Source organism: Oncorhynchus nerka, linkage group LG7 (assembly GCF_034236695.1).
Source record: "Oncorhynchus nerka isolate Pitt River linkage group LG7, Oner_Uvic_2.0, whole genome shotgun sequence".
In the NCBI taxonomy this organism is placed as follows: Eukaryota; Metazoa; Chordata; class Actinopteri; order Salmoniformes; family Salmonidae; genus Oncorhynchus; species Oncorhynchus nerka.
The window spans coordinates 45,068,653-45,090,611 of NC_088402.1; the positions used below are offsets into that span (position 1 = coordinate 45,068,653).

Consider the following 21,959-nt stretch of genomic DNA (forward strand, 5'->3'; position numbering starts at 1 on the left):
TTGCAGATTTTGCCTCAACTATTTATTTCTAGGTTCAGTCGTTTTGGTCATTTGCAATAACTGAAATCGGTTCCGTTTACACAGTAAGGCACTTAAAACCGATTGAGCTATTTATTTGTTACATTAGTCGTATCATGGACATTTTGACGGGGAATCACAGCCCTGTTACCCCAATTTCAACAAAGTGTTGCAATTTTGGATTATTACAGCGGTCTACTAATCAATATATTGTCTAGAAGATCGCTGCCATAATCTTAAACAGCAGCGCTTGGTTGAAATTGTAGTATGCATTTATAACCTCGGCGAATTATGATTAGAGCGATAAGAAATAACCATTTGTTCAATAGCAGATACATTATTTTAAAATCTGGAAAATATATTGAATACATGTTTTACTTATTTAAAGTAAAAAGTAGCCTATAGCCTATGGGGGACTGTCCTGACCCTTTTGACAAGCGCCCTTACGCCTTCCGTTGGCTTGAGCTGCTACCATACCGACGTCAGTGACTGATTGTATGCTAGGGTGAAGATGGCGGAGGCAGCTGCGGCACAACACCGCTTTTTCTGTCACTGCTGTAAAGGTGAAATCGACCCTACATTCCCAGTGAGTTGGTTCAAGTGCTTTTCTTTCTTACTTTCCCGTCAGGTTCTGGACCGACGTTTCTGTAGGCCTAGCTAGCAACGCCTCCCGAAATACATTATAAGAAAATACAACATTTGTATCTGAAACTGAATGTGACTGATTTACTGGAATATTTTCGTTATTAGAATAAGACTTTTATAAGTGGTATTGCATGGAGAGCGGTTAGATTCATTGTTGCGAAGAAATATGGTGATCCAAATTTCGGGTTTGAGTCTTTGCCATATTTAGAAGCACTACTTTGTCGCCAACTGCATGTGAGAAACATTATTGCCGCATTCATGTGCTTGTGGCAACACGGAAACTTGGAAAACGTACGACTTGCTAACTGGTTGAACGCGGCACGTGTAGCCTACTAGTTCCGACTGTTATGGGAACGCGGCACATGCATGAAAAGGGGATGGGTGCTTTGGCAGGGTTTTCCTTGTCCGCACACCACTTGAGAGTTTGACGACCAGATTATTTTTATTTTTTTACATTGACATGAACGCGCATCCTAAAGTTAGTGGACAAGTATGTTCCTTTGTATTTTCATGTCATAATGGTTTGAAATATACATATTTTTTCCTCCTCAAGGAATTCACTTGCCCCAGGTGTGAGTCCGATTTCATTGAGGAGTTGTCAGAAGACTCCAGGTAAAATGTTAAAATGTTACGTTTGTTTGCATGCTGTTCTGCTTATAGTGGGCCTATATTTGAATTGCAATGCCATAACTGGAGTATTTGAGGTATATTATTAAGTGCAGTTGCTGATACATCTGATATAATATACATAATGTAACGGCGTTCGTCTGTTGAATGAAGAGAGTCGGACCGAAATGCAGCGTGTAGGTTACTCATGACTTTAATGAAAGAATACGTACATGAAATAACTCAATATCATACAAAGCAAAACAACAAACGGAACGTGAAACTAATTACAGCCTATCTGGTGACTAAAACACAGAGACAGGACAAACACCCACGAAATACAAAGCGAAACTGAGGCTGTCTAAATACGGTTCTCAATCAGAGACAACGACAAGCACCTGACTCTGATTGAGAACCGCCTCAGGCAGCCAAGCAAAACTAGACACACCCCTAAACAGCCGCGATCCCAACTATACAAACCCCAATACGAAAAACAACATATAAACCCATGTCACACCCTGGCCTGACCAACTATATAACGAAAACACAAAACACTATGACCAAGGCGTGACAGAACCCCCCCCTAAGGTGCGGACTCCCGGACGCACCTCAAGAGCATAGGGAGGGTCCGGGTGGGCGTCTGTCCATGGTGGCGGTTCTGGCTCGGGACGTGGACCCCACTCCATTAATGTCCTAGTTCCTCCCCTTCGCGTCCTGGGATCATCCACCTTCTCCGCCGACCATGGCCTAATAGTCCTCACCCAGATCCCCACATAACTGAGGAGCATCTCGGGACAGAGGGGCATCTCGGGACAGAGGGGCATCTCGGGACAGAGGGGCAGCCCGGGACAGAGGGGCAGCCCGGGACAGAGGGGCAGCTCGGGACAGAGGCTCAGCTCGGGACTGAGGGGCAGCCCGGGACTGAGGGGCAGCCCGGGACTGAGGGGAAGCCCAGTACTGAGGGGAAGCCCAGTACTGAGAGGACGCCCAGTACATAGATGAAGCTCAGGCAGGTAGTAGGCTCCGGTAAATCCTGGCTGGCTGGCAGATCTGGAAGAGACTGGTTGTCTGGCAGATCTGGAAGAGACTGGTGGTCTGGCAGATCTGGAAGAGACTGGTTGTCTGGCAGATCTGGAAGAGACTGGTTGTCGGGCAGATCTGGAAGAGACTGGTTGTCGGGCAGATCTGGAAGAGACTGGTTGTCGGGCAGATCTGGAAGAGACTGGTTGTCGGGCAGATCTGGAAGAGACTGGTTGTCTGGCAGATCTGGAAGAGACTGGTTGTCTGGCAGATCTGGAAGAGACTGGTTGTCTGGCAGATCTGGAAGAGACTGGTTGTCTGGCAGATCTGGAAGAGACTGGTTGTCTGGCACTTCTGGCGGATCCTGGCAGACTGGCGGCGCTGGGCAGACTGGCGACGCTGGGCAGACTGGGAGCACTGGCGGCGCTGGGCAGACTGGGAGCACTGGCGGCACTGGGCAGACTGGGAGCACTGGCGGCGCTGGGCAGACTGGGAGCACTGGCGGCGCTGGGCAGACTGGGAGCACTGGCGGCGCTGGGCAGACTGGGAGCACTGGCGGCGCTGGGCAGACGGGGAGCACTGGCGGCGCTGGGCAGACTGGGAGCACTGGTGGCGCTGGGCAGACTGACAGCTCTGGCTGCTTCATGCAGACTGACAGCTCTGGCTGCTTCATGCAGACTGACAGCTCTGGCTGCTTCATGCAGACTGACAGCTCTCTGCAGACTGGCAGCTCAGGCTGCTCCGAACAGGCACGAGGCTCCGGCAGCGCAGGAGAGGAGACAGGCTCTGGCTGCGCTGAACAGGCGGGAGACTCCAACAGCGCAGGAGAGGAGACAGGCTCTGGCTGCGCTGAACAGGCGGGAGACTCCGACAGCGTAGAAGGGAAGGAAGGCTCTGGCTGTGTAGAACAGGCGAGGCGCACTGAAGGCCTGGTGCGTGGTGCTGGAACTGGTGGTATAGGATCGAGGACACGCACAGGAAACCTGGTGCGGGGAGCTGCTACCGGAGGACTGGTGTGTGGAGGTGGCTCTGGATAGACCGGACCGTGCAGGCGCACTGGAGCTCTTGAGCACCGAGCCTGCCCAAGCTTACCTGGCTCGATGCCCACTCTAGCCCGGCCAATAGGAAGAGCTGGTATGTGTCGCAGCTGGCTCTGCACCCGCACTGGAAACACCGTGCGCTCCATAGCATAACACGGTGCCTGCCCGGTCTCTCTAGCCCAACGGTGAGCACAGGGAGTATGCGCAGGTTTCCTACCTGGCATAACTATTCTCCCTTCTAGCCCCCCCCCCCAATAAATTTTTTGGGGTGACTTTCCGGTTTCCAACCGCGTCGCCGTGCTGCTTCCTCATACCTGCGCCTCTCCGCTTTAGCTGCCTCTATTTCCTCCTTGGGACGGCGATATTCTCCCGGCTGCGCCCAGGGTCCTTTACCGTCTAATTCCTCCTCCCATGTCCAAATCTCCAAATGGTGCAGTCTCTCCCACTGCAACTGTTCTTCCCGATTAACAGGGAGAGTAGGCTCAGGTCTGACTCCTGACTCAGCCACTCTCTCTCTGCACTTTCCCCCGTTACTTTCCGTTTTCGCTCTGTATAGCCGTGCTTTCCTTCTCGAATCCATACGTCTATAGCCCTCCTCGCATTGCTGTAGGGAATCCCAGGCGGGCTCCTGCACTCGCTCTGGATCGGCCGCCCACCTGTCGATTTCTTCCCATGTAGTATACTCCATACTTCTGCTGTCCATAACGTCGTCCTTTAGCTCCTGCCAGTTCACACGCTGCTCGGTCCGTGAGTGGTGGGTGTTTCTGTAACGGCGTTCGTCTGTTGAATGAAGAGAGTCGGACCGAAATGCAGCGTGTAGGTTACTCATGACTTTAATGAAAGAATACGTACATGAAATAACTCAATATCATACAAAGCAAAACAACAAACGGAACGTGAAACTAATTACAGCCTATTTTTTTTTTTTTTTAATAAAAATAGTTTATCTTCAATACCATTCATTCTTTACAACTCATAATTTACATACATACACAAATAATATTGTATTTTAAATAAACGAATTAAACTAAAACATAAACCACAAACAAAACCTCAGGGGAGCATCTTCCCTCCCCGTTACCCTACAAAATACCTCTCCCTATCTCCCCGTCCCTAATCTATCCTCTTACAAATCTAAATGACACCCAGCCCTAAACCCCCTTCCACCTCTCCCGAGCAGCATGCTGCCCCCACTTCCTCTCCTCCCTCTTCATCCTCCCCCTCAAATCTCCTTCCACCCTCCTCACTATCCCTTCCACCCCCAATCTTTCCCTGTCTTCACCATGTTCTGCCTTGCTTCCCACAGCCCCCGTTTAAAGAGACTCATGAGAAGCCAGAGCAGAAACCTGTCCCTATCCGTCCCTCTCGCTCTCCCTACACCCCTCTCTAACCTGGCCCACGTCAATACAAAATCCCCTTTACCAAACCTAACAACACCCGTGCCCTAGCCCATACTACTCCGGCAAAGGCACAGTCCCAAAAGACATGGCGCACAGTCTCCTCCCTGCCACAAGAGGATCTTAGACAGGTGGGGGATTGCACCAAATTATACCGGTACAAGATGGAACGTACCGGCAAACACTTATGAAGGCTCAACCAATTCAGGTCCTTGAGCCTGTTATCCAGACCCCGCGCCTGCACTCCCTCCCAGACCACTTCCGAGATGCCCACTACAGGCGCCGGACTCCCTGCCTTTCTGACCTCCTCGTACAGGTGCCTGTGATCTAAACCTACTCGGGCAACTTCAACCTCAGGGTGCGCACGCAGCCACTTGGCCGCATGACCAAAGTGCCACGGCAGCTGTTCCGCCCGAGGACCCGTGTTAGACCACACCATTATGCTTCTCGCCTGATACGAGAAAAACACCCGCAGGAGGTAACCGGACGGGTGTATCACTGGCTGAGCAAGCTCCGTTAACAAGAAGGAAACAAAAATTGAGTCCAGCTTGAGGGGGAAATGTGGTACCCCCTACGTCCCTCCCCCGATGGGACAGATCATGCGTGCCCTGGCGACCCACTCGCACCTGCCACTCCACATAAACTGAAACACAAGCCTCACTAGAGGCCTCCTCAGACAAGCCGGCAATGGGTAGATGTATGCCAAATACAAAAGAGACGGCAACACATCCACCTTTAGGACCAGGACTTTGCCCATAAAAGACAAATACCTAGCTTTCCACATTGCTAGCTTCCTCTGTACCACTGCGATACGCATGTTCCAGTTTAGCGTCGCTGAGCCGGGAGGTCTCAAAATGGACCCCGAGAATCCTCAGGGCCCCCTCACAGAGAGATAACCCCCCAGGCACATCCGTTCTACCGCGCCATCTTCCGAAAAACTTGACAGAAGACTTTGCATGGTTCAGAACTGCTCCCGACGCTCGGGTGAAATCCCCAAAGATGGCAAGGGACCTTGTCAGGCACGAGTCCTTGCACAACAGCAAGGAAGTGTCGTCGGCGTACTGCGTCATCTTAACACGCAGCCCACCACTTCCAGGGATCAGCAAACCTTCCACCCCTGTGTCTGCCCTAATGGCAGCCCCCAGAGGCTCCATGTACAGAACGAAGAGGGAAGAGCCGAGAGTGGGCACCCCTGCCTGACCCCAGACGAGAGGTCAAAAACATCACCCAAGTGACTATTTACACTAACTCGGCACCCCGCTCCGACATATAATGTACGAATCCATCCTATAAACTTCTCCCCAAATCCTAATCGACCTAACACTCTGAATAAAAAGGATCTATTCACGCGATCGAAGGCTTTCGCCTGATCTAGCGCTGCTACCATTAAAGGCAGACCTCTATCTTCAACCCAAGCGATGGAGTCCCTGATTAACTGTATGTTCCATCTAATAGAGCGGCCCTCTACCCTGCACGTCTGATCCTCATGAACGACGTAGGGAAGGGCTGTGCGCAACCGGTCTGCTAAAACCTTTGCAAGTAGCTTGTAATCTACACACAGCATGGTCAACGGCCGCCAGTTGCCAAGGTCTGTTACTTCCCCCTTCTTATATAAAAGTGACAGCACACCAACAGCCATTGATCCCCCCGGGACCCCCGTCTCAAGGATGGCCTTCAAGACTTCGAGGACCACTGGTCCAAGTATACCCCAAAACTTGAGATAAATCTCAGCCGGCAGCCCATCTATCCCAGGCACCTTCCCTTTTCCCATCCTCCTAAGAGCGCTCTCAACCTCTTCTAGTGAGATCTGGGCCTCCATCACTTCTCTAATGTCCTCCGGCAACCGCCTGGACAAGTGTTCTAAAACACATTTCCCTGCTCTACATCTATTTCCCTTTCCTTAAATAAACCTTGGAAATGATCAGTTGTCACCCTGACCATATCCTCTGGTTCTCTAACTATACTACCATTTTCTTCCCTAACACCATGCATTACCTTCCTACTCTGTCTTACCCTAACCAACTTAAAGAACATAGCAGAACAAGTCTCATTATGTTCTAGAAAGCCACTATGCGCTCGCTCAAGGAAAGCTCGAGCCTTCCGCTCCTGCAACTCCCTGAGCTGCGCCTTTAGGGTTGCGGATCTCTCCCAGTCAAACGACCCGCCGAGGTTGCCTGCCTCGTATTCGAGTTCAATTAACCTCTGGATACGATCCACCTCCCTCCTCTCCTCCCTTTTTTTCCTCTTGCAATACCCTATTATAAAAGCCCTAATCCTCACCTTAACTAATTCCCACCACTCTAACACCCCCTCGCACATGGACCGGAGGCCCTCAAGCCTCCAAAAGAAACCATAAAACCCGTCAACAAAAGCCTGCTCCTCCAGCACATCCCGATCTAGCTTCCAGTACCCTCTACCAAAGAGGCAGACTGGCGACCCCACCTGCAGGAGCACCCCGTCGTGATCCGAAAAGAAAACAGGCAACAGCCGCCCAGACAACTTACCCAAAGACCTGGGTACAAAAATATAGTATATATTCTCCGCAAGGAGAATGGCGCTCGTTCTCTTCTCTTCCAAAACAATTGAAAAGAAAAAACCAAGTGACTGAGCCTAATCTGGTGCAACAAACACAGAGACAGGACAAACACCCACGAAATACAAAGCGAAACTGAGGCTGTCTAAATACGGTTCTCAATCAGAGACAACGACAAGCACCTGACTCTGATTGAGAACCGCCTCAGGCAGCCAAGCAAAACTAGACACACCCCTAAACAGCCGCGATCCCAACTATACAAACCCCAATACGAAAAACAACATATAAACCCATGTCACACCCTGGCCTGACCAACTATATAACGAAAACACAAAACACTATGACCAAGGCGTGACACATAAGATATATTCAATTATAACACGTTTCAATAAAAACATATTGTATTTGCGTTGCTCTTTATGTGTTAATTTACAATAATTCAATTAACTCTTTTAAGTTTATGAGATTTATTTTGTCTTTGTCCTTCAGTCTCTTGGAGAACAGCAGCACTGCAGAGGCCAATGATGATGCAGGCACACTATTTTCAGAGGTACCTATATGTCCTCCCAAGTTATCTTGGTCTTTTTCTATCCTTTTCCTCTCTTTGACTTTAATCTGAATTTACTGGTCTGCTCCCTTTCCTCCAAGCTGTGGCAGCTGCTGTTTATGGAACGCTCTGCCCTCCTCTCGGACCCCTCCGCCTATGAGTCTGACCAGAGCCAACTACAGGCTGCCCCTGCCAGTGATGCAGTGGAGGACTTACTGGAGGGCCCTTCTGTGGACCCTGTGGGACGCACAGAGCCTTTGGAGCCTGAATCGGAACGCCCCTCTCGCCCGCCTAGCCAGGGGAGTCGACAGTCCCGCGCGCCAGCAGTGGAGGGGTTAGTGGGGATGCCCAATTGCCCATCACTGATCTTGATCTGTCTACAGTGTAAAGTCATTACCTTTATCCACTCCCTCTCTAGTATGGTTTTGCCCCATGCTTCAAGGTCCAGGCAGGTATAGCTGATGGCTTTTATTTCAGTTGGACCGAAAGCCCCCTTAGTGGCAACGACCACTGATTTTGCACAGTTATCTGCCTCTCCAGGGCAGTTTTTAGGAAGTTATTCTCACTCTACTCAAGAGCCTGTATTGATATTGAGTCCTTGTACTGTTGCATAATAACATCACATAACACCAATTCACGAATGGTGTTATATCGTCAAAGTTGTCCAAAATGAAATCTTTCCTTTCAGTTTATCACACACTATCATTTCACATATTAACTCCAATATACTGCATTTCAAACACTATACTATTTTGTCCTAAAATGTATTACACTGTAATAACATAAGGGGATCCCAAACTTTTTTGGCTCACAACCCCATTTTGATATCTGAAAATTCTCACAACCCCAATCGTGAAAAAAAAAATGTAGTTAACAACCAATGTTTTTTAATGTGGGGCTTATGGCAGTCAATTGAAAAACATTCTTACAGTATTTCTGATTGTCTTCTCAACTCACCATCACATACCTTTTAATGTGGGGCTATGACAGTCAATTGCAAATTAGTCTGACATAATGTATGTTATCTCACCACCACTAATTAGATGGGTGTGCTTGATGCATGTCGACAGTGCGCAACTCATCTCTGCAGTTACATCCAACCTGGATCGATATTTGGCTTTAATGCCGACGAGGGCACTGAATCCAGCTTCACACAGATATGAGCTCGCGAAGGGTACCACAAGTTTTATGGTGCTTTTAACACAACTGGAAACTCTGAAAAATACAATGTCAAATCATGGCGTCAGTGATCTTCAGGTTGGAAAGTCTGAGCTCTAGAAAGAGACCAGAGTTCCTGAGTTGGAAGTCCGAGTTGGATGAGCGTTCAAAATAATTTCCCCTGTCGGAGCTCGTTTTTTGCCCCCCATTTCCCAGTTGTCTTGAACGCTCGGAAGTCGTAGATTTCCCAGTTCCGAGTTCCCAATGGTTTTGTGCATGGCATTAATGCTCAGAGGGAGATGGCAGGGTATTTATTCCCTTTAAGTCGAATCCCCGAGCTTACATGGTAAAACTTGTTCGTTCTGCCCCTGTACAAGACAGTTAACACACTGTTCCTAGGCCGTCATTGTAAATAAGAATTGGTTCATAACTGATTTGCCTAGTTAAATAAAGGTTCAATTAAAAAAGTAACTCTGGAACCAAAACTCCTCTATAGTGACCCGTGAATGCATTAAGTCACATGACAACTAAATTTCACTTACCAGCATGTCAACTGAGCCAGGATCACAGTCAAACGGATTGGGAAGTAGGTCCCAAAGTGCTCTTCCAAGCGTTGGAGGTGAGCAGTCATCACTCGTGTGGGACACTTACTGACGTTGTTTTCTGTTTAGAAACATGCACAGCTAAGGGAAGGGGGCATGGTTCGCTTTTCTTCTAAATCCACTGATTCAGGCACTCATCTGTAGATTGTTTTTGCATTTCCCCTGCATGCTTGCGTTCAGTTCGTTCAGGTTCAAAATATGTCTGTTACTTAAGCAAGGAGACACACTTCCTTCTCATTACACAGAAAGTCAAGTCTTTCCAACACTCCCCCTCGAAAACCATCAAGCCTCATGTGAAATAGAATATTGTCATCCTCTGATCCCACATAGTTTTGCAAACAGTCTTGCACACAGTGGATGTAGTTTACAGGGGGGATTTTTAGCATGTAAATCTTGGTGGGGCAAACTGCCCAAAAAAGTTTACATGCATGCCAGCAAAGCCACGATACAACACAACACTAAACAGCCTTGTCTGGCAGCGAAACAGTTCATTCAGCCCCATTTATTGCCTTTAAAAAAAGCATAGCTGATATGGCTGACTTGCTTAAATAAATGTGCTTTCTACTGACAATTGAGATGTTCAAACTTGTTTAATGGGACAACGAACGGATAAGAGGCCATCTGTAATTTCGATTAAGACACTAATGAGCAAGCTAGGACGGATGTAGTCAATATAACTATTTGTTCAGCACTTTTGAAATGTACAGCGACAGAATTCAGAACATGGGCCGTTCTTACAGTGTTCTCCCTAAAAAAACAAGTCAGAACAGTAGGATAAATAAAGGAGGCATATAAGCAGACAATGAAAGCTCTTAGAATATTTGATGATGACATTTCTCTAAAACAGGCTGTAGGCTAAATGTGCACCACCAAGTCAGAACAGTAGGCTAAGCTATGAGGGGGAAAGGGAACAAATCTTTTGGGTGAGGCACATGGGCTACTAACATCTTACAACACAACATATTATGACATATTATTACTTTCTTAGCTACAGTATACATATATCCCTGGCATATTGCAGCATTTATGCAGCAGCATACAATACATTTTTGGACTCACCTTGTTGTGCTGTGCTCATTTGAACAGGAAGGTGGCGCGGAGGTCCTTCGTGGCAAATTTTGTCATAAAACTTTGGCATCAAAGTCTGGCATTCTCTGGTTTTATAGTGCTTTCAAGACATCTGTGAACTCTGACAAAAACAAGGTCAAATCATGACGTCAGTGATCTTCAGGTCAAAGCTCTCGAAAGAGGCCCGAGTTTCCCACTTGGAATTATGAGTTGGATGGCCGTTCAAAACGTATTTTCCCAGTCAGAGGTAGTTTTTTCAGAGTTTCCAGTTGTCTTGAACTAACTGAAGTCTGAGATTTCCCAGTTCTGAATTTCCAGCTGTTTCGAACGCGTCAGAAGTCATGCTGGATTGACAGCATGGCCATTGTTGAATGTTGATCCTTTTAAGCTTGGAAAAGAGACCCTTAAACCCAAACTTGGGCACTTCAAATAAAATTTGATTGGTCACATACACATGGTTAGCAGATGGTAATGCGAGTGTAGCGAAATGCTTGTGCTTCTAGTTCACGACAGTGCAGTAATATCTAACAAGTAATCTAACAATTCCACAACAACTACCTAATACACACAAATCTGAAGGGATGGAATAAGAAAATGCACATATAAATATATGGATGAGCGATGGCCGAGCGGCATAGGCAAGATGGTATAAGATACAGTGTATACATATGAGATGAGTAATGTAAAATATGTAAACATTATTAAAGTGGCATTATTTAAAGTGACTAGTGATACATTTATTGAAGTGGCTGGAGTTGAGTCAGTATGTTGGCAGCAGCCACTCAATGTTAGTGGTGGCTGTTTAACAGTCTGATGGCCTTGAGATAGAAGCTGTTTTTCAGTCTCTCGGTCCCAGCTTTGATGCACCTGTACTGACCTCGCCTTCTGGATGATAGCAGGGTGAACAGGCAGTGGCTCGGGTGGTTGTTGTCCTTGATGATCTTTATGGCTTCCCTGTGACATCGGGTGGTGTAGGTGTCCTGGAGGGCAGGTAGTTTGCCCCCGGTGATGCGTTGTGCAGACCTCACTACCCTCTGGAGAGCTTTGCGGTTGTGGGCGGAGCAGTTGCCGTACCAGGCTGTGATACAGCTAGACAGGATGCTCTCAATTGTGCTTCTGTAAAAGTTTGTGAGTACTTTTGGTGACAAGCCAAATTTCTTCAGCCTCCTGAGGTTGAAGAGGCGCTGCTGCGCCTTCTTCACAACGCCGTCTGTGTGGGTGGACCAATTCAGTTTGTCCGTGATGTGTATGCCGAGGAACTTAAAACTTACTACCCTCTCCACTACTGTCCCGTCGATGTGGATAGGGGGGTGTTCCCTCTGCTGTTTCCTGAAGTCCATGATCATCTCCTTTGTTTTGTTGACGTTGAGTGAGAGGTTATTTTCTTGACACCACACTCCGAGGGACCTCACCTCCTGCCTGTCGGCCGTCTCGTCATTGTTGGTAATCAAGCCTAACACTGTAGTGTCGTCCGCAAACTTGATGATTGAGTTGGAGGCGTGCATGGCCACGCAGTCGTGGGTGAACAGGGAGTACAGGAGAGGGATCAGAACGCACCCTTGTGGGGCCCCAGTGTTGAGGATCAGGGGGGTGGTGATGTTGTTACCTACCCTCACCACCTGGGGGCGGCCTGTCAGGAAGTCCAGTACCCTGTTGCACAGTGCGGGGTCGAGATCCAGGGTCTCGAGCATAATGACAAGTTTGGAGGATACTATGGTGTTAAATGCTGAGCTGTAGTCAATGAACCGCATTCTCACATAGGTGTTCCTCTTATCCAGATGGGTTAGGGCAGTGTGGTTGCGATTGCGTCGTCTGTGGCCTTATTGGGGCGGTAAGCAAATTGGAGTGGGTCTAGGGTGTCAGGTAGGGTGGAAGTGATATGGTCCTTGACTAGTCTCTCAAAGCACTTCATGATGACGGAAGTGAGTGCTACGGGGTGGTCGTCGTTTCGCTCAGTTACCTTAGCTTTCTTGGGAACAGGAACAATGGTGGCCCTCTTGAAGCATGTGGGGACAGCAGACTGGGATAAGGATTGATTGAATATGTCCGTAAACACACCAGCCAGCTGGTCTGCGCATGCTCTGAGGACGCGGCTGGGGATGCCATCTGGGCCTGCAGCCTTGCGAGGGTTAACACGTTTAAATGTTTTACTCACGTCGGCTGCAGTGAGGATGAGTCCGCAGGTTTTGGGCGGGCTGTGTCAGTGGCACTGTATTGTCCTCAAAGTTAGCAAAGAAGTTATTTAGTCTGTCAGGGAGCAAGACATCCTGGCCCGCGACGGGGCTTGTTTTCTTTTTGTAATCCGTGATTGACTGTAGACCCTGCCACATACCTCTTGTGTCTGAGCCGTTGAATTGCGACTCTACTTTGTCACTATACTGACGCTTAGTTTGTTTGATTGCCTTGCGGAGGGAATAGCTACACTGTTTGTATTCTGTCATGTTTCCGGTCACCTTGCCCTGGTTAAAAGCAGTGGTTTGCGCTTTCAGTTTCGCGCGAATGCTGCCATCAATCCACGGTTTCTGGTTTGGGAATGTTTTAATAGTTGCTGTGGGTACGACATCGCCGACGCACTTTCTAATGAACTCGCTCACCGAATCAGCATATTCGCCAATGTTGTTGGACGCAATGCGGAATATATCCCAATCCACGTGATTCGGACATATTCCCAGTGATCTTTCCATGCTTAAATGCGGTGGTTTGCACTTTTTTGCGCGAATGCCGCCATCCATCAGCAGTTTCTGGTTAGGGTAGGTTTTAATAGTCACAGTGGGTACAACATCTGCACTGCACTTCCTTATAAACTCACTCACTGAGTCAGTGTATAAATCAATGTTATTCTGTGAGGCTCCCCTGAATATTTCCCGGTCTGCGTGATCAAAACAATCTTGAAGCCTGTATTGCGATTGGTCAGACCAGCGTTGAATGGTTCTTGTCACGGTTACACCCCGTTTGCATTTTGGAGCTGCCTTACTCAAGAAAGCAAAAAAGAGACCATGGTTGTATGTGGTTTTATTAACCCAATATTTTTTGCAAACTGATATGTGACACTTATTAATGCAAAAATAACATGCAAAACAGGAAACGCCCCCCCCAAAAACAGGTGGCTCTAAACAGGTGGCCCTGCCCCACCTGCCCTGAATGACAGGTTGCCACTGTTTTTTTTACAATCGAAGTTGGACCTACCTGCTGCAGTATATCTCAGAGATCTGTGCTCAGCCCTTTTTCCGCCAGTTGCTCTCGGTGCGTCATAGAATGCATCCATATGGCAGAGGGAGACACATTCATAACTAGAGTGCAGAGGCCTGGAGCCCCATCTATGCAAAAGCCCAACATTCAATGCCATGGAATCTGTTTTTCCCTGTGCTGTTTCATGCTCGGGAATTGTTTTCATCCCCCGACATGTATAGCGAACAAAAGTCAATGCATGACAGTCTCGGACCTCACACCTCACGTTTATTTGGAGAGCATAAGCTGGGGAGTTTTTGAGTCGTTCAGTCAGTTTACACTTGATTGCTAGCAATAGCATACATTCTTTGTTTAACAGTGTTATCTGACAAAATGATTGATGTGAGTTTCTGAGCCTCTGCCTCCCCACACATTGTTTTCACCATAATAGTTGCAGTCGGTAATATCAAAGTCTCTGTAATAGTGTGGTGTTTCATAGCGTAGTGGGCCTAGCAATTTACTGTGGGAATGAGTCAAGTGCAACGGTCAAGAATTTACTGTGGGAATGAGTCAAGTGCAACGGTCAAGTGCGGTCTTTTCCAATGATCAAAGGGCGCTCTCTGGTTGAATTTTATCTTTTAGATTTCAATCATTTTAATTTATATTTTTTAAGGTTAATCACATTACAATGATTTTGAGATACAAAGGAGATATTATAACACTTTTTATTTTCTCCGGGATTTTGGAAATTCTCTCATGACCCCATTTTCATTTCAGATGACCCCCTAGTTTGGGAACCGCACAACATACGTTGTTACATGATATTACATTGTTATTACACTCAAATAGGTATTCTCTGTCCGTCGTGCCTTACGAAAGTATTCATACCCCTTGGCTTATTACACATTTTGTTGTGTTTACAGCCTGAATTCAAAATGGATTCAATATTTCTTCTCTCTCACCCATCTACACACAATACCCCATAATGACAACGTGAAAACATGTTTTTAGAAAATTGTGCAAAATTATTGAAAATTAAATACAGAAATATCAAATTTACTTAAGCATTCACACGACTGTCTATACATGTTAGAATCACCTTTGGCAGCGATTACAGCGCTGAGTCTTTCTGGGTAAGTCTCTAAGAGCTTTCTTTCTACTCCTGGATTGTACAATATTTGCAAATTATTATTTAAAATTGTTGTTGTTGATCATTGCTAGACAGCCATTTGCAATCTTGCCATAGATTTTCAAGACAGTTTAAGTCAAAACTGTAACTAGTTCACTCAGGAACATTCAATGTAGTCTTGGTAAGCAGCTCCATTTGGGCTTGTGTTATTGTCCTGCTGAAAGGTGAATCTGTCTCACAGTGTCTGTTGGAAAGCAGGTTTATGCCTGTGCTTCGCTCTATTTCATTTATTTTGATCCTAAAGACTCCCTAGTCCTTGCCAATGACAAGCATGATGCAGCCACCACCATGCTTGAAAATATGAAAAGTGGTATTCAGTGATATGTTGTTGGATTTGTACAGAGTTGAGGTAGTTATTTTAAAAAATCATGTTAAACACTATTATTGCACACAGAATGAGTCCATGCAACTTATTATGTGACTTGTTAAGCACATTTTTACTTCTGGACTTATTTAGGCTTGCCATAACAAAGTGGTTGAATACTTATTGACTCAAGACATTTAAGCTTTTCATTTTTTAAAATTAATTTTAAAAAATGTCTTAAAACATCATTCCCCTTTGACATTATGGGATTTTGTGTGTAGGCTAGTGACACAAAATCTCAATTTCATCAATTTTAAATGTTCAGGCTGTAACATAAATTAAAGGCACTGTAGGTGCAAAAAAGATTGAATCTCTTTATCCTGTTCTTCAGTATTGTGCAGCAGTTTTTGGCTGGCCTGTTTGCCAACAATGGAAATCCAGGTGTCGCACCAGCTGCACTGTAAATAAGTATATATCTTTTTATCCTCAGAATTATTTTTTTCATTACTTTGACTCTTTTAAGTAATTCTAAACATCTCTCTCTCTCACTCTCAGGTCTGGCATGTTCCATTCAAATCCAGGGGACTATGCCTGGGGTCAGGGAGGTCTAGACGCAGTTATCACAGAGGTCAGTGATGTCACCAGGCACAAAATCTTAAGATTGCGACTCAGCGTGCTGGCGTGATTAAAGCCATCTCTGTTTCTTCATTTCTCAATTCCCTCCACTCCTCTAGTTGTTAGGTCAGTTTGAGAGCACAGGTCCACCTCCTGCAGAGAAGGAGATGATCTCATCCCTCCCCACAGTCAACATCTCTCAAGAACAGACAGGTGGGTTCCAACCAAGCCGCAACACCAAACCCATAGGCTACCAGTTACAGCATCTATGGGAGAAGAGGGTGTGTATCTAGCTCAGTAGTAGTGTGCGTTTTACCACCTGTCAAATAGATTCTCAAATTTGTGACTCTTTTGTTGCATTCTGAAAAAGAAAAGGTGATGGCTTATTTGTTTTTTTCCTAAGGGGATCTTTACCCAGATCAGGCACCAATGCCGGCACTACTAGTCAATGTTCTCTCCTCTCTCTTTATTCTAAAATGTACACAATGAATGAACCCCCCCCCCCCCCGTACCTCTTCCTCAGACACAAGACTGGAGTGTCCAGTATGTAGGGAGGAGTACTCCGTGGGAGAGTCTGTCAAACAGCTGCCCTGCCTCCATTATTTCCACAGTGACTGCATAGTGCCATGGCTCAAACTGGTAAGCAGGGGGAGTGTTGGCTGGCAGTCAATAGGGGTTACAACACCACTATTTAATTTGCCATGGAAGGTAGGTTAGTTATTTTTTAATTGGGGTCACATATCTTGACGTGAGGTAGGGTATTTGGTTATGTTGCTCTGGATGTAACTTTGCGCCACACACAGGGGCAGTTTCCTGGACACAGATTAAGCCTAATTCTGGACTAAAAAGCAAGATCAATAGAATGTTTCCATTGAAAGCACTTGTTAGTCCAGTACTAGGCTTAATCTGTTAAGCATGTTTTTCCAAGTCTGTTTGTGTATATCTCCCACAGCACGATACCTGTCCTGTGTGTCGTAAAAGTCTTGACGGCGTCGACCAGAGCATCCAGCCCCCACCAGAACCCCCAGAGGCCCCCTCCATCAGGACAGACCCTCAGGGGGAGAGACGGGCTATTTGAGGTTTAGGTCTCCCTCGCTTCTACCTCTCTGGCATCTCTTCTTCCCTTTTGTTCTTCTGAACGAGGCTCACCTCTCCTCATGCCTCGTCATCCATCGCTCCTTCTTTGACCACACATTTATTGAAGAGACAGATTTCAATTCAACTGTGCCTCATTATCAAAATTATGCTTGCTTCGAAAAATCACCTCACAATGCTTTCACCCACAGATCACTGTACATTTCCTGGGGAACTTTGATTGGGGTGAGAAAGATCCAATATGCCTGCAATATATCCTCACCTGCAAATGGTTCCAACTGTTTTCTGACAAAATGTTATGGATTCAATTTGTCCCTTCGTAGAGGCATTTCACCTGTTCTGAATGTCTATTAAAAACAAATGAACTGACATCATTGAGCCATAGGGACGTGACAAATGTGATGAAATTAGGAGAGTTTGGGAAAATCCTGAAAGGTGAGCTGAACTCACTCTCTTGCATTGTTGATCTGGATAAGATAATTTCCCTACTCTGTTCTCTCTGACCTCTTTGGTTGCATCGCAATAATCTCTGCTTTCTCCTGAAGGGTGTACTTGTTCACTTCATGGATTTGAAAGGAAATGACTGGTATATGGAAACTCCTAGGCCATGCCTAAACCAATCCAAAGCTTTTACATTTGAGTAGTGAACGAATGCAAACTTCGGGAGGAAGGAGAGGTTATTGGGAATGCAACCACAGGGAGAATCTCAATTGCATACTTGCGTCCTCTCTACTTCTCAAAATCCATTGGAGGAGAGGATCAGAGGGGCGGGATCTTTGGCTTTCTCTTCCAATGGGTTGCAATTGGGTATGCAATTGAAACTCTCCCTCGTCTCCCACTTCCACATATTAGTTAATAATGTCCACCTCTCTTTATGTCCCCTATTAAAGCCTAATGTTGTGTTCTTCACACTATCCACCTACTTCCTGTTACAACATTATGCACTTTCCTAATGCATTAGTCTTTTACCTTTTTCTATCATTTTATTTTGAATGATAAGTACAAGTCACAGCAACAACAAAAAAACATGTTTTTAATATTGAATATTGAATATTGATTTGCCTATATGTGTATTGGTATGTACACTGCTCAAAAAAATAAAGGGAACACTTAAACAACACAATGTAACTCCAAGTCAAACACACTTCTGTGAAATCAAAGGAAGCAACACTGATTGACAATAAATGTCACATGCTGTTGTGCAAATGGAATAGACAACAGGTGGAAATTATAGGCAATTAGCAAGACACCCCCAATAAAGGAGTGGTTCTGCAGGTGGTGACCACAAACCACTTCTCAGTTCCTATTCTTCCTGGCTGATGTTTTGGTCACTTTTGAATGCTGGCGGTGCTTTCACTCTAGTGGTAGCATGAGACGGAGTCTACAACCCACACAAGTGGCTCAGGTAGTGCAGCTCATCCAGGATGGACCATCAATGCGAGCTGTGGCAAGAAGGTTTGCTGTGTTTGTCAGCGTAATGTCCAGAGCATGGAGGCGCTACCAGGAGACAGGCCAGTACATCAGGAGACGTGCAGGAGGCCGTAGGAGGGCAACAACCCAGCAGCAGGACCGCTACCTCAGCCTTTGTGCAAGGAGGAGCACTGCCAGAGCCCTGCAAAATGACCTCCAGCAGGCCACAAATGTGCATGTGTCTGCTCAAATGGTCAGAAACAGACTCCATGAGGGTGGTATGAGGGCCCGACGTCCACAGGTGGGGGTTATGCTTACAGCCCAACACCGTGCAGGACGTTTGGCATTTGCCAGGGAACACCAAGATTGGCAAATTCGCCACTGGCGCCACACTGAGCACGTGACAGAGTCTGGAGACGCTATGGAGAACGTTCTGCTGCCTGCAACATCCTCCAGCATAACCAGTTTGGCGGTGGGTCAGTCATGGTGTGGGGTGCCATTTCTTTGGGGGGCCGCACAGCCCTCCATGTGCTCGCCAGAGGTAGCCTGACTGCCATTAGGTACCAAGATGAGATCCTCAGACCCCTTGTGAGACCATATGCTGGTGCGGTTGGCCCTGGGTTCCTCCTGGGTTCTTCCTAATGCAAGACAATGCTAAACCTCATGTGGCTGGAGTGTGTCAGCAGTTCCTGCAAAAGGAAGGCATTGATGCTATGGACTGGCCCGCCCGTTCCACAGTCCTGAATCCAATTGAGCACATCTGGGACATCATGTCTCGCTCCATCCACCAACGCCACGTTGCACCACAGACTGTCCAGGAGTTGGCGGATGCTTTAGTCCAGGTCTGGGAGGAGATCCCTCAGGAGACCATCTGCCACCTCATCAGGAGCATGCCCAGGCGTTGTAGGGAGGTTATACAGGCACGTGGAGGCCACACACACTGCTGAGCCTCATTTTGACTTGTTTTAAGGACGTTACATCAAAGTTGGATCAGCCTGTAGTGTGGTTTTCCACTTTAATTTTGAGTGTGACTCCAAATCCAGACCTCCATGGGTTGATACATTTGATTTCCATTGATAATTTTTGTGATTTTGTTGTCAGCACATTCAACTATGTAAAGAAAAAAGTATTTAATAAAAATATTTCATTCATTCAGATCTAGGATGTGTTATTTTAGTGTTCCCTTTATTTTTTTGAGCAGTGTATATACAGTGGGACAAAAAAAGTATTTAGTCAGCCACCAATTGTGCAAGTTCTCCCACTTAAAAAGACGAGAGAGGCCAGTAATTTTCGTCATAGGTACACTTCAACTATGACAGACAAAATGAGAAAAGAAATCCAGAAAATCACATTTTAGGATTTTTAATTAATTAATTTGCAAATTATGGTGGAAAATAAGTATTTGGTCCATAACAAAAGTTTATCTCAATACTTTGTTATATACCCTTTGTTGGCAATGACAGAGGTCAAATGTTTTCTGTAAGTCTTCACAAGGTTTTCACACACTGTTGCTGGTATTTTGGCCCATTCCTCCATGCAGATCTCCTCTAGAGCAGTGATGTTTTGGGGCTGTTGCTGGGCAACACGGACTTTCAACTCCCTCCAAAGATTTCCTATGGGGTTGAGATCTGGAGACTAGCTAGGCCACTCCAGGATCTTGAAATGCTTCTTACGAAGCCACTCCTTCGTTGCCCGGGCGGTGTGTTTGGGATCATTGTCATGCTGAAAGACCCAGCCACGTTTCATCTTCAATGCCCTTGCTGATGGAAGGAGGTTTTCACTCAAAATCTCACGATACATGGCCCCATTCATTCTTTCCTTTACACGGATCAGTCGTCCTGGTCCCCTTGCAGAAAAACAGCCCCAAAGCATGATGTTTCCACCCCTATGCTTCACAGTAGGTATGGTGTTCTTTGCATGCAACTCAGCATTCTTTGTCCTCCAAACACGACGAGTTGAGGTTTTACCAAAAAGTTATATTTTGGTTTCATCTGACCATATTACATTCTCCCAATCTTCTTCTGGATCATCCAAATGCTCTCTAGCAAACTTCAGACGGGCCTGGACATGTACTGGCTTAAGCAGGGGGACACGTCTGACACTGCAGGATTTGAGTCCCTGGCGGCGTAGTGTGTTACTGATGGTAGGCTTTGTTACTTTGGTCCTAGCTCTCTGCAGGTCATTCACTAGGTCCCTCCGTGTGGTTCTGGGTTTTTTGCTCACCGTTCTTGTGATCATTTTGACCCCACGGGGTGAGATCTTGTGTAGAGCCCCAGATCGAGGGAGATTATCAGTGGTCTTGTATGTCTTCCATTTCCTAATAATTGCTCCCACAGTTGATTTCTTCAAACCAAGCTGCTTACCTATTGCAGATTCAGTCTTCCCAGCCTGGTGCAGGTCTACCATTTTGTTTCTCGTGTCCTTTGACAGCTCTTTGGTCTTGGCCATAGTGGAGTTTGGAGTGTGACTGTTTGAGGTTGTGGACAGGTGTCTTTTATACTGATAACAAGTTCAAACAGGTGCCATTAATACAGGTAACGAGTGGAGGACAGAGGAGGCTCTTAAAGAAGAAGTTACAGGTCTGTGAGAGCCAGAAATCTTGCTTGTTTGTAGGTGACCAAATACTTATTTTCCACCATAATTTGCAAATAAATTAATTAAAAATCCTACAATGTGATTTTCTGGATTTTTTTCCTCATTTTGTTTGTCATAGTTGAAGTGTACCTATGATGACAATTGCAGGCCTCTCTCATCTTTTTAAGTGGGAGAACTTGCACAATTGGTGGCTGACTAAATACTTTTTTGCCCCACTGTATGTATAGGTGTGTATATACATGTAAATGTTTGTTAACGAATACATCTGCTTGGCAATGAGGTGATAAGATTGAAGATAATAATAAAAAATTGTCAAATTCATAAAGCAGGGGTGAAAAGCAGTGTCATTGAATGACTAAATGTCCAATTGAGCACCTTGTCGCAGAATATGTCCCAAACCTATTCCCTTCAACAGTGCACTACTTTTGACCAAGATCCATGTCGGGGATATGATGCCATTTGAGACACACACCCAGACTCTCAAGTAGATCATTTGGGGAAAACCCTGCATCCTTGGCCATTTGATATTCTGCCAACTATCTGCTCATATTCTCATCTAAAGACATACTGTACATTCCATAGATAGACAGGTTAGATTTGCCCAATACTCATAAAGGCCATCTACCATTCCCGCCTATTTTTAAGACGATGACCAATGATATGCAAGAGTTTGCATGATATAACTATATTGACGAATTCAATTGGCGTTACAAACGTTCCCTGAATTTTAAACGAAGGCGATTGTATTATAATTGTATTATAATTACAGATTTACATCCCGTCTGTCAATTTTATTCCCACAGGAGTCTAGATCCTTAATTAACATTAGCCACAATCTCACACAAACGCATTTGTTTTCTTGTGTAAGGTTGTTCATTATGCATAATAAGCTATTATACAGAGAGCATGAAAGTCGAATCTCTTCTTGCCAGTTCATGTAGTGCAATGC

At 46.0% G+C, this 21,959-nt stretch overlaps 1 protein-coding gene across 1 annotated transcript; it reads left to right on the plus strand.

Moving 5' to 3' along the window:
* Positions 1 to 453: 453 nt before the first annotated feature.
* On the plus strand, positions 454 to 21,335 carry rnf115b (ring finger protein 115b). The gene is made up of 10 exons (XM_065020542.1): positions 454 to 604; positions 1,217 to 1,275; positions 7,749 to 7,809; positions 7,908 to 8,140; positions 15,687 to 15,755; positions 15,851 to 15,923; positions 16,030 to 16,123; positions 16,434 to 16,549; positions 16,863 to 16,989; positions 17,197 to 21,335. The coding sequence occupies exons 1-9, from the start codon at positions 530 to 532 to the stop codon at positions 16,986 to 16,988; spliced, it is 906 nt and encodes a 301-aa protein (XP_064876614.1). The 5' UTR covers positions 454 to 529; the 3' UTR covers position 16,989; positions 17,197 to 21,335.
* Positions 21,336 to 21,959: the final 624 nt, after the last annotated feature.